At 37.4% G+C, this 14,479-nt stretch overlaps 1 protein-coding gene across 1 annotated transcript; it reads right to left on the bottom strand.

Moving 5' to 3' along the window:
* Window positions 1-5,548: 5,548 nt before the first annotated feature.
* LOC106395215 lies at window positions 5,549-7,967 on the bottom strand. Its single transcript, XM_013835726.3, has one exon. The coding sequence runs from the start codon at window positions 7,134-7,136 to the stop codon at window positions 5,733-5,735; it is 1,404 nt and encodes a 467-aa protein (XP_013691180.2). The 5' UTR covers window positions 7,137-7,967; the 3' UTR covers window positions 5,549-5,732.
* Window positions 7,968-14,479: the final 6,512 nt, after the last annotated feature.

Genomic DNA, 14,479 nt, shown 5'->3' with positions numbered 1-14,479 from the left:
ATGAGATTAATGAGATGGTGTCTGGTATTTGTGGAGCTCCGAAAAAACTAGGAGATGAACTCAAGACATTGGTAGATGACACTTATCAACCTTTGGACAGAGGTTACAATGAGCTTTTCAGAAGTATGGCAAAGATGAGGACAGAGATTGAGAGTATGCAGAACATTCTTGAGAAAGAAGTTACAACATCACCATCGATCGACGCCAACAAAGCAACATCGATCGACGTCAAGCCACATACATCCCAGATTCCTGCAGGACCGGAAAGTTTGGCAGAGAAGAAGGATGAATGGGAGATCGCATACATCAACACGAAGATTAACGACGTATACAACCCTCTCAACAACAACGTGGACTGGTTAAGCACGAGAATTGATCTGCTACAGCAAGATTTGGACACCATTCGCAAGAAGGACCAACAACCAACCACATCGATCGATATCTGCACCATCACATCGATTGACAGCAAGTTCGCAGCCATGGAAGATAGGTTACAAACATACGAGGATATGCACAACCGTTTCACCTCACCTATCATGCGATACTTGGACACCTTGTCTACATAGATGATGAATGTCCAGAGGGACATTGGCACACTTAATGATTAACATGATTTTCAGGAAGAATGTTCAACATCGATCGATAGGTTCCGCAGGGCATCGCTCGACGTCAAGAAACCTATAGAACATCTTCCCTACACAGCAGCAGAAGTTGATCAGATCACATCAAAGCTTTACACAGCTATAGACACCATGGAGGACCGGTTTGAGAAGTGGTGTGATGACATCTACTTTCCATTCGACGTCAGACTCAGTGGATTGGATAGCCATGCAGAGTGGTTACAGAAGGAAGTCAAAGCCATTCAGAGGCAATTCGCATCTCAACACAAGATATCTGCATCGACCGATAAACACTTTGTCGCATCGATCGAAACCACGTCTACACCAGACGCCGAGCAGCTGCTACAAAACAAAATGGAGTCAATGCATGAGGAACTGAACGAGCTATCAGCATACACCTACGACAAGATAGGATGGCATCAGTTCAGCATTGAAAACACCCAAGAAAGGCTACAGAACATCTCAAATGCAATACATAAGATGGATGAGAGATGGACCAGAAATGATGAGGCCACAAGAAGTTTCATTGCAGCTTGGTCCAGAATGTGCAGAGATGAGGTGGATGCTTGTTTCCCAACAAGTAGCTGTCTTTCTACCAACTAGCCACACACCTCCACAGTCAAGCTAAATGACTATAACAAAGCGCTGAGTGGGAGGCAACCCACTATTAGGTAATTTTAATTGGTTTTCTTGATTACTAGTGTTTATTTTCGTTTTCATTCTTTCAGATTTATTGCAAGACCCAGTAGGATGATCACCATATCGACTGTGGATGAGACGTCGACATCGATCGACCTACAATCACATACGACGATCGATGCATACCGATGCACATCGATCGATTCCCACTCCGGTCAGGTTTATCTTCCTAACTTGTTACATTGAGTACTTATGATTTAGTTTCCACCATAACTCCGACTGTGTTACACTGGGACAGTGTAATTTAAGTCTAGGGGGAGGTTTACTGATATAATTTATTATGATTCTTATAAAAATATTTTTAATAAATTATTCTTAGCTATGTGAAAGGGACTATGATCTTATTATTGATTTATACTTGAATGTCTAACCACACTTTAGCATCATTCTAGATTTACTGATTGAAGATAGTACTAAAGATGCTAAAGTGGATCAACCTGTCAACTATACACACTTGCCTTGATTGTTTGAAGGAACCAAAGCTGACCTCCACTACTAAACCTGACATAATCGCTTGTCTTGGGGCTTTGTATACATGGGATCGGATTCTTCAGACAAGTCTAGAAGGTAACGCCTTGTGTAGATTCATTTATCACATTTCCTCTCTCTATTTCGACCCTAGAGTAGTTAGTTAGTTTATCTGAAATTTATTACTTAATTAGGACTTAGGATTTAGTTAGGAGGAATCTGAACAGGACTTGGTGGTAAAACCATTAAGGCTTGATTCATAAAGATTCCAATAAAAGAGTTCGAACGGGACTTGGAGACGGCAATCTTCAAAGCTCGCTTCACAAAGAATTCTTGGATATAGGTCAAAAAGAAGTGAACAGGGCTTGGTGGCAACCACCATTAATTCTTGATTCATGGAAGCCTGTCCAATCTTGGTCACTGATCTTGCAATATAAGCAGACTTTGACTCAAGAGAGAAATTAGAGAGAGAGAATTTAGTAACTAACTTTTACCTGCAGTTCCAGATACTTGTCTGGAAATCCTTGCATCCTGTGATCGATACTCCCAAGGTAAAGCATTCACTTTTATATTTATGCTAAGAAATGAGGTTAGTAGAGGAGAATGTCAGACAGGATTTGCTGAGTTGTAGACTAGTTGAATTTGGTTGCTAAGCTAGGATAATGCATAATGTGCTTTTGTGATTAGGACTTTTTAGATGTGGTTTGCGAAATTGTAGAGGTGATGATTTCTGTGTTTTAAATCTATAAGTCCCTGCTGTTTTCAAACCTCTTTCAGAGAGACTGTCTGTTTGTTTTGCTTGAGGACAAGCAAAAGGGTAAGTCTGGGGGAGTTGATATACCATGGATTTGACCCATTTTCATCCATGGTATATAAGTATTTTACTATCTATATATTATATATTCTATCATATTAGGTATGTTTTCAGGTTCAAGAGTATCTTGGAGTAAAGTGATGATTATGGAGCCTTTAGACGCTTAAAATAGATTTTATCCGAGCTGACCATTAGAGGTCGATACGAAGAAGAAGCAATCGTTCGACGCACATCCAGTGCCGTCGATCGATACAGAAGAGAAGCCTCGACGATTGAAGATTATGATCGATCGATGTACATCATGTACCATCGATCAATGTCGAGACGCGAGATGTGCGACTTGGTTCCAGCCGACTTTAAACCCAAGGCTTCACCAAATTACAAGATTACCCCTGACGAGTTTTTAACCTAATAGTTATATACTTGCCTAAGCATTAGGAGGCAAGAGAGCTTTTGGCCACCATTGTATTCTTATTTTCAGCAGAGAGTTTTAGGAGAGAAAATCATAGAGAGATTTGTGATTGGAACTCTATTGATTCATCCATTCTATTCTATGCAGTTTTTATCTATATTTTGTGTCATGAATTGCTTAGCTATGTCTGAGTAGTTCACTTGTTAGATTCAGGGTTCAAATAGGTTAGAGGGATTAGCCCCAACTATAGATTTGCTAAGTTGTGATATTCATTGATTGATTGTTCATTAATGCTTGTTTTAGCCTTGCTAACTAGAACATGAACCTAGGAATTAGCATGAGTCAAGCATCCTTGACCATCATGTCCTTAATCTAATCTGTCATGCTAGGACTGCTAGAGAGATGCTAACCGCTGATCTAGGAGACTAGTGAGCATTATCAACTTGCGCCTAGGGCTTAGCTAGAAGCATCGATAGATATTATCTTCTGACAATCGATCGATATTGCGAAATGTGTATCGATCGATATCCCTATAGGATCATCGGTCGATACTTTCTTGCGATCAAAAGACGACAGTTGAGATCCAAGATCTAGTTAGTTAACCAGTGAAACATTGCCATCGCTGATCACTGTGATTAAGGAGTTGAGCTCTAATATATCATGCATGCAACTGTTAGGCATCTATAGGATTATAATCTCCAATACCTTAATAGAAACCATGCATCTAATATCTTCCAATAAGTTACACCCCCAATCATCTTGTTAGTCGAGAAATAGACTTGCTCAATTAGGATTGCTATTTACTTTTAAACCATAAAACAACAAACACTTAGAATTAATAATTCGACTAGATTTAATAGGTTCCCTAGCTCCTTGTGGATTCGATCCCTAAATACTGCAACTGAACCTCTTATTTGAGAGAGTATAAATCACTCTTTAGGGTAATTTGAGTGGTATCACTCACTCTCTGCATAGCGAACTAATTCCATAGGGTCTTTGTCTATGCCCCTAAAGAGTTTATCATTCCTAGCCTTCCAGATATACCAGATTATCCAGGGGTATGGATCCATATCTAATTCTGGCCCGACAATGCTGTTCTTCCTCCAGAAGAGGTAATCCATATTAGCATAGAAACTTGAGACAGGGAAAATATCTGAACTCGTTGGCGTTGAAGATAAGGCACAAACTTGTAGAGCAGGCGGACACTCAAATATTGCATGAGTAACAGATTCTTCTGGTTCCCCACATCTTAGACAGTAGTTATCGCATCTCATGTTACGTCTTATCAAGATTTTTGTTACTGCCACATGACATGTTATCAATTGCCATATAAGATGGCGAATTTTCTGTGGAGCTTTTATCTCCCAAGCAAAGGCCTGGAGCTTGGTTATATTGGGTTCTAATATCTCTTTCTCTTCCTCACGTTGCAATAAATTACGAGCTGCCCAGTATCCTGATTTAACCGTGTACAGATCATTCTTCGTGTAATTCCAACAGAAAGTGTCACGTCTATGAGTAGAGCTTATGGCTAAACTTCTTATGAGAAGTATGTCTTCAGAGACCACATAATTCTCTAGCAATCCAACATCCCATTAAATCACATGTTTTATTTAAAAAATATCTACAACCAATATTTATATATTTGGGTTTAGGGTTTACTGACCAGAGATTAATATTCAGTGAGAGAGACTAGATTTAGGATTTAAGATGTATGGTAATTTAGTATTGAGATTTTTCTCATTCAAATGTTATTTTGTGGCAAAATCTAAACATTCGTTGTTTATGAGATTTGCCCAATATGTTATTGACAGAAAAGAAGCTATCATTGGAAAAGCATTCTCTATGTAGTAAGATTTGCGACTATCTTAAAAATATTGCTACGAACATCACATTGGTACATACCAAAAAAGACCCAATTGAAGGGAGTTTTGGACATGACACTATGAGAGGTTTGATTAGTTTACACCTTAGGATAGTTCTCTTCTCCAAACTGTATCAAAGTAATGCAGGGTTTGAAACCACAACCTTAGTGGCCATTTCGTTTTCTCCACCACAAATCTCTCTTGTTCTTCACCAAATGCAGAATATCCTGTGCACTGAGGATAGCGCTTGAAAATCATCTCTACTGAATCCTAGTTCTGGAAATGTTTCTATGGAGTTATGCTCTGAATCACCAATGCATTGCGGAAAATTCTTGAATACTTAGAGGATCTCCTCTTTGATTAGTCCATAAAGGAAGGCCACTTCTTGAACATTCCCATAGATCTTCTGCCCCAAAGCATAACCTTTTAACGACTTTTCTAACTTGGAACTATTATCTGCTGATAGTTTTGTCCCCTTCCTTCCTCAAGATTTTAGGAACTTTCAAAACAATCTCACTGAGCTCAGGGGCTGAAGCTCCTTTAGACTGCTGAGAATTAAGCTTGGGGACAAGATATTTCTCAGCATCTAGTAGACTGTAGAAGCAATCTTAGAAAATTTTGTTAACAAAAGTAAGAGAGACTCTTGCTACTTGCAAGATATACCTCTAAAAGATATGGATCAAACATGTGTTTGATTACTTTGGTAGATGGTAATGAAACAAAAACCAAAGGCATTACATTATTCAGTTAAATAATATGATAGCTTAAACTGTTTTTAGAATCATATCCATGAACTTATAAAGCGAAAATCCAGGTCAGAGAAACACACTTCACTCCTTGACACAAGCCTTAACTATCTATGAAGCAGAATCTCTGGTGAAGATAGACATTAACTCAGCCACAAGCTCCTTGTCATCATGATTCCTCACATACCTGTCTAAAAACTCCTCATCAGTACATAACAAGACAGATTCCTTATCAGGTAGTATGCTATCTCTGTCTCCGAGCAACCCTTTCAACATGAGTGCTTTCATAACGTTACACCTAGGTACAATCCTCTTCTCCATGCTAACTCCAAGCACCTGAGGAAACGAAGCCACAGCGTTTAGTGACCATTTCATCTTCCTCAGCATAAGCTTATTCTTCTTCTTCACCAGAAACTTGGTCCTTTTCTTCACCCTCTCTGCAGACATGTTGAGACATGGAGGGAAGCGCTTGACCATCATCGCAAACTGATTAATGTTAAATCCAAGGCCAAAACAAGTTTTAAGGAAGTTGTATATCTTCAGCCTTGAATAACCAATGCATTGTGGAAACTTCTTGAACACTGAGAGGATCTCTTCTTCTACTAGTCCACAAGTCTTCAGGATTTTAAACGTCTGAGTTACATTGTCCTCCGAGAATCTAAGAGAGATAGGATACTTCAGGAACATTTCCCATACATCTTTTACAGAAAAGCCTAACTTCTCGTAGACATTGACTTTCTCTTGTATCTCTTTGTCGCTCAACCATCGAACAGCCCCCAGAGCTTGAACAAACTGTGAGCTTGTCGGATCATAACCCATGTCAATAACCTTCTTGAGGGTTTCTTTGAATTTTCCATCTCCGCAGACGAGTTTGTGGTCCGAGACGAGCAAAGGGCTTAACAACCTCTGAGGCACTCCAAGTTCTCTCAGAACAGATACGTTCCTGATTTTGTTCTGCTGCATACCACGAGGCAGTGAGTGACATAGCTTCTCGAACTTGGAACTCTTACCAGATTCCATGGTCTCTTTGACAATATCATAGTATCTGGTTATAGTTTTGTCCCCTTTCATTCCCAAGAGTTTAGGAACTTTTGAGATAGTCTCGATGAGCTGACCAGAGCTTGAAGCTCCTTCCATTGACTTGATCACCTGAAGCTTAGGACCAAGACATTTCTCAGCATCCAGCAGAAGCAACCGTGGATAGTTCGTTACGATGCTAGAGATCTGAGAGTCTGTGAACCCGTAACTTCTCAAAAGCCTCAGGACAGAATCTGGATTGCCCTTGTCCCTGAAGCTGGCTTTCTTTGAGATTGATTCTGCGAGTGTTGCGGTTAAACCCAACGAATCAACGAGGTAACAAAAAGTGAAAACCTGCTCTTTTCGACCATCTCTAGCACTAGCGGCATAAGAAGAGAAGGAACTGGAAAAAGAAAATGCATTTTGCACTGAAACTCTTAAGTTACGCCACTTGTGTAGATCCAGGGACCTTCTTCCATGGACTATCAGTGAATACATGTCAAAAGGTAATGGGAACTTACTACGTAGCGCAAGCAAAGAGATTGAAGCGTGGTCGTCGATGATTTCAAGAAATCAAGAAATCAGGGTTTAGGGTTCAGGCGCAAAACCCTTATTTCCTCTGCTTTTTCGATTTCTAGTTCTACGTCGGTTTACTTCGGTTAACTACTTTTCTTTTGAACATTTTCGATTAACTACTCTTTTTTTTTCTGAAACACTTTTTCTTTTAATTGCCGCATCATAATATTCGTTTTATGGCGATGTAAGGAAATTCCAAAACATTTGTTCTCTCAAAAAATAACTTTTTGATGTATATGTATTTATTGAAATCTTTTACAAGGAGTGATGACCGAAGTACACCAAACGTGATGTTTAGCTCCTAGCAAATGAAATTCTAACCTAAGTTTATCCCGATAGCCTAAGAACCGGTGGCGGAGCTAGGAAAATTTGTCAAGAGGGTCAAATTCATAATTACCATATATCATAGGGGTTAATTTACTAAATTTTACATTATTTTCCCAGATTTCCAAAGAAATATACATGTAAATTTTTTTTATTCATAAACTCACATGGGTCAATTGACCCACATGCTAACAAGTAGTTCCGCCACTGCTACGAACTCTAGAATATGAATACGGAAGGGACATGAATTACATGTAACAGAAGGTCAGTGTTTGTCCATGCAACTGGAATGAAAATATTTGTTTTTTTGAGGCAATCAAATATATCTTAAACTATTAAAATTGGAGTAAAAATAAGAAATACCTTTGACTTTTCCAAAATATTTATAAGGAATTACCACTGGCCTAAACCATATTTAACACCTAAATCAAACCAGCTAAATTTAATCTAAACAATTAACCAAACATTCCATCTATACCACACTTCAAATAAATCACTGGCTTTAACCCGATTGCTCAATGTAACAAAATCTTAAATAGGTATGTCACGTAACTGTTGAAATCTATCTACCTTTCAAATTAGATTACATTTTTGACTATTGCTATCTATTATTGTAATAAAAAGGAATACTCTGAATTATATCAACCTTATCAAGCAACATCTAACTATAAAATAGGAATAATAATATAAGGGATTAGCATGCAATATAGGTTGATATGTTTGATGACTCCGGAGATATTTTGAGATAAAATGTGAATTTTAGCATTTTATGAAAATAAAACAAAGTATTATAAAAGTAATGGAAAAGTCTATCTTTATTCGTAACAAAGAGGTTCTTTATATAGGAGATTACACCGTCATAGATAAATGAAAAGATTACAAATCATAATCTCTTGGTTATGAGACATCCACAATCTGGTTCATAATCATTTAGAGTTTGTAATGTGCTTTAATGTTGCCTCATTATCCTTACCAGGAAAACCCTATTTGGACAAAACCATAGTGAAGGAAAAAGATTACAACACACATTATTTCTCTTGATTTGGACATTACTTAAGGTCCTTTGGACCTCTCCAATTTTCTGCAATCTGTGGGTGATGAAGATCTTGGGCAGAATATGATTCGTCCTCAAACATGATAGTTTGTTCTTCTTTACCATCGGCCATGCCACAATCTGATCGAACATATTGAGTCATCGACCTCAAATACACACACACGAAATCTTGGATGATGTTGCTCTGATATGCGTGTACCACCATTTGTAAAACATAACCTATCTGAAAACAAATCAACAAAACCAAATAACCCCTCTTTGGGCTGGTTAGTATAAAATAAACTAAAATCAAAGGCTTTTTCATCGTCCTTCTTATGGACCAATTAGATCAGTGTCTAAAACAAGACTTCTGCACCGTCCATCTCAGGACTAAATGGACTTCTTTATCGTCCACCTTTGGACTTAATGGATCAGTGTCCAAAACAAGTAATCTCATGCCCATGTACTAGATAATGGGTGAGACTGGTCTATATTAAATCTCTTGAGTACCCTTTTATGTATATACTATTTGATGCACAAGGATTTCATTGTTAATGTACTCAAGCTGTAATCCCAAACAAAACTTTGTTTTCCAAGATCTTTCATCTCAAACTCTTTCTTGAGATATTCAACTGTTTGGGAAATTGTATCCAGAGGTTCCTAGGATATTCAAATCATATACTTTGATGATTATCAATATTGTTCTCGAGAACTTGATGTACTTTCAGCTCAATACCCTCTAGTACTTTCATTATCCAGTGGACCATATAAATATGCAGTCACTACATCAACTTGCTGCAAGTTTAATTTTCTCTCTTATATAGCCAGACTTATGAGAAATCTAAAAGTAGTTGCATCCACCACATGGGAGTATGTCTCCTCATAATCTATTACTGGTCTTTGTGAGAATCCTTATGCAACATCAGCTTTATATCTCACGATTTCTATTCCTCACAAGACCCATTTATATCCACTGGTTTTAACATCATATGGCGTCTTAATCATATGGCAAAATACGCATTTCTTCCTTAAACTATTTAACCCCACGTTTCCATTCAATTCAATCTGTTCTACGAGTGCGCACTCTTATATTGACGTGGGTTCATGATCCTCGCTTATATTCATAAATTCAAGTGTTACCTTGTATGCAAATAAATCATCTTATGTCGACATTCCTTATTGGTTTCATTATGTTCCAGACATGATATAATCGATTGAGATTCATTATTATCAGGACCTTTAATACTTTACAGCTTGGCGTCCCAAGCTACATTTTTTGGTACATGTACCTTAGAGACGGCCGGCCTTATCTCCATGTCTGGGATGGTTTCCTTAGTAACCTCGGATTTGGATTTTGATTATCATTCTCTGCACCTTTCTTTTGTTTCCGAGGATTCTTATCTTTTGAAACCTATTGGTCTACCACGTTTCATATGTTGTCTAGACTTTGTAGCAACTTGACTGTGTCTCTTCTTGGACATCAAATTCGTTGGTGCTTTACAAGCTGGTTTATATATGATTTAGTCATTCTTTTTTGGGTCAACAAATGTGTCTGGCATTTGATCAGCTAGCTTTGTAAATGTATAATCTTTGGACGTCTATTTCACATTCTTTAGTCCGAGGATCTTGCCAAGACATTGATGGTTGATTCCATTCTATTTCTTTTACCAGGTTTATTATTTTTTCTCTTCCTGGTCTTAAAATAATCTGTGTACCTGGCCTCAAATATAATCACCCATAGTTGGCTCAAAGTACTTTATTATTGTGGGAGAATCATATCCAACATATATTCCCATCCTCCTTTTGAGGTCCCATCTTAGTTCTCTGTGGTGGAGCCATTAGTACATAGACATCACATCCAAATGTCTTATGATGGGGTATGTCTGGCTCTTGACCCGTTAATAATTGTGATAGGGGATATCTATGCTCACTAAATGGCCTGATGCGTATTAACTTAGGTGCATGTAAATTTCGTGTGGCCCAAACTGTGAATGGGAGTTTTGACCTCATAAGTTATGGTCTATCAATCAGCTATTTACGTTTTAAAAGATTTCGGCCAAGCCGTTCTTGGTATGGACATGTATCACAGAATTGTCCACACTTACCCCCATGGACATACCATAATCATTTAAACGCTTGGGACATGTATTCACCAGTATTATGTAGACATGTAGTCTTTATTTATGAAAAGGGGCTCGTAGCCGTTTTACTGGTGATGGCCTAATGAGTTTCCCTTGTGTACATGCTACACACGTGAGATTCTTTGGGATAACTCTTCTTATCTTTTAATGTGTGCCTTTTGAATATCAATTTTCGCATCATGTTTGGACCAGGATGGCCAATCCGGTCGTGCCATAAAGTGTATATTTTTGCAGGCTTTTAGTCTCTATCATACTGATCTATGCATAGTCTAGGTCAGTAGAGAATACAGGTATAGTCTTTAGGACTTATTATGGCCTTGGGCGATTTTATACATATATCTGAAGGAACTCTTTGTTTCCTTCGCCCATTGTTTCAATATGGAAATCATTCATTCTTATATCTTTAAAACTCAATAGGCTGCTCTTGCTCTTCGAGCTGGGTGAATATAAGGCATCACTGATTTCTAGATGCATACCCTTAGGCAATAATATATTAGCCTAGCCATAGTCTTCTTTCAGACTGCCGATACCTGCTTTAGTACTTATATTGGCGTTTTTCAGTGTACTCATATGGAAAAATCATTCATTCATTTAATCTAAGCAGACAATGTAATAGAAATAAATTCAAGGAGATATAAATCAGAAAGCATACAAGCAAAGCAATCACACAAGTTTGATGTCGAAATCAGATTATAAACTTGATTCTTTTAGGCAATCATAAGTCTCATATTCCATAAGATCATCTTGATCATGTTCGAAATTATTTTCACCATCTTTATAAACCAAGTGGGTTTCAGGATTCTTCCCTTTCAGACTCTCTTTGATAGATGTCACAAAAATGTTTGGGAGTCCTTCATATCTTAGCCTAATAGTTCCCCATTCCACATCTATGGCACACTGATTTGGTCAAGCTTTGTGGTTTAAAGTATATACCACGGCCACTGCCTTGACCATGGCTCAAATTGGGTTGATACCCACGGCCTCTGCCATAGTGATTCCCACGGCTAAATGTGTTATAGTGGCCATGGCCATGGCCACGTCCTTTCCACCCTCCACGGCTATGACCGTGTGGTTTATCATTCTGGACGTGGTTACCTTTTTTTTCTTCTGCGGCCTTATTGGTATCAGGTAATGGGGTTAATCCAGGAGGTCTCAATTCACTGTTTCTCATCAGTAATCCATTATTTTTTGCCCAGCTAGCAATAGACTCATCCACGGACTTATAGTCCTGGATTCTGGGATTCCTCCAATCAAATAGGGTCTTCGGTAATAACACCGTTCTTTGGTGATCATCTCTCGATTTTTTAACTCTGTCCAAAGGTCTAGAGGATTCTCTATACTCAGATACTGATCTTTGAGACTCTTAATAAGATGATGGCTAATAATTAATATTGTCATGTATCAATCTTTCTCATTTGGTATTATCGTCTTTTGTGATCCATTCACCAAGTATTTTTGACTTTAGGATAATTTTTGTATTCAATGTCCACCGTAAATAATTATCTCCAGAGAGATTTAGGACAGCAAAATTCAGGTTAATTTTCGACATCTCAAATCATATATCATTCAATATTTAGGTATAATTTTCATGCGGCCTTCTCTTAAAAAAAAAAATCAATTCGGATTTCAATCTTGTGAGGACAATGAAACTATCAATCTTAAAGGCATTTAATCAATCAGTCAATTTCTAGCAAGTCTCAGCAATACTATTTATATGTGATCATAATATTATGGTTTATCAAGACTAGCAAAAACGGATTCAATTAATCATGCAATTAGGATTTAACAATCAATGGATTTTAGCAAGACTAGTAAAAAGATTTATTAATCACTCAATCAGTTTCAAGGCTGATTTTAGCAATACTAGAATATAGATTTCAAGCATGAATTTTAATGAATCAGTTTCAAGGCTGATTGGTATTTAGCATAAACCGTGTGTAAATAATTTATCTAGTATCTGAATTTATCAAACCTAAAAAACATATAATCAGATCAATCAATTTAATCGAACTTAGCATACAATCTTAAACCTCAAGACATTATATTTTATCATGAATCTATCAACCTAGCATACAGATTCTCAATTCTCAAAGACATCCAAATCAGATCAAGATAACCTATCATACGAATTATTTAGGGTTTCTATTTAAAACATATCAGATTACAAAACTATCAATCCTAGCAGATGATATTAAACCTCAAGAATCATGCAATCAGATCATTCGGATTTTAAACAAGTAAACCTCAATCAATCTATCAACCTATCGGATTATATAAGCAAAGCAAGCTAGCAACCTATCGGATTCAATCAATGTTTTAACAGGCTAGTCGGTTTAAATAATTTTAAATCAGATTAACAATTAACCAAACATGATGAGAAAATAAATCGATCAATTTAACGGTCAAACAATTCTAGCAACATAGCATCAGATTCAATCAGGTTTAAAACCTCAATGATCAAAACCGAAAACAGTTTTCATTTCAAAATATTCGATTAGGGTTTTAATATGTGATTTGATAATTATAGTATAATTAATTCTGATTCTTATATTATTTAGGGTTTATAGATATAGGGTTAGGGTTTATCAGATTTTAACTTGTAAAAACCGATTTGGGGTTTTAATCTTGTAGGAACATGATTTAGGGTTTGGGGTATCGAACTTTTAGAGCTTCGATTTACTCAATTAGGATTTTTGATCTATTACCCTATGGTTTTGATTCATAAAGATTAGGGTTTTAGGGTTTCATTCTTTATCAATCAATCCATGTTCGATTATGGGTTCTTAGGTTTTGAATTACCTTTTAACCTTAGATGATTGTTGAATCGGACCACCAAAGGAGTTGGGCCGCGAGCTGGACACGAACGGGACGCGAGCTGGAATGGATCGAGTCGCTTCTATCGGGTCACAGACGTCCTTTGTTGCTTGATCGGGAACGCCTTGATCGTCGGACGCGAGCTGTCTGATGCTGTCGCGAACGAGGAAGAGGTCGCGTGCTGGAGTTGCTCTCGGGTCGCGAATGTTTGAGCTAGGATCAGGAACGCCTTGGGCTGAAGCTGATCGGGGACGCGAGCTGGAACAGATACGGGAACAAGAGACGCGATCGGGGTTTAGGGTTCGTCGAATCGCCGGCTAGGGTTAGGGTTTTAGGGTTTTTCGATTTGGGTATTAGTTTAGGGATTTAGAGTTTCGTGCTGGTAACGTGTTATAAAAGTAATGGAAAAGTCTATCTTTATTTATAACATAGAGGTTTCTTATATAGGAGATTACACCGTCATAAATAAATGGAAAGATTACAAATCATAATCTCTTGGTTATGAGCGATCCATAATCTGATTCATAACACAAAGTTAGTTTTTTATTATACTTTCAGTATCTCCTGTGGAGAGTATAGACTTCACCCATTCTGTTATGTGAGGCTTTTCACGGTTTTGATCAATAACACGTTTGTTTGTGATGATTTCTAATAATACAATACCGAACTGTAGACATCACTCTTCTCGGACAACCTTTGTGTTCGGAAATATCTGGAAAAATATGATCTGTAAGCCTTGTGATAACTAAATAAGTAATACGACAGCTTGATCTGTGCTGGATTAGTTTTTACTTTTTATAAATTATTTATTGACATTTTCAAATATATAGATATATGTTATTTAGATATTTTTAGGTTGTTACGAACCTACCCGGAAGAATCCAACTCGAATTTTCCTCCGAAAATTTATAATACGCAAACGGAGTTTAATTTTAAAATCCAAAAAACCGATA

The sequence above is a fragment of the Brassica napus genome, chromosome C4, assembly GCF_020379485.1.
Source record: "Brassica napus cultivar Da-Ae chromosome C4, Da-Ae, whole genome shotgun sequence".
Taxonomy (NCBI): domain Eukaryota; kingdom Viridiplantae; phylum Streptophyta; class Magnoliopsida; order Brassicales; family Brassicaceae; genus Brassica; species Brassica napus.
This window is presented reverse-complemented; position numbering and strand designations above follow the sequence as displayed.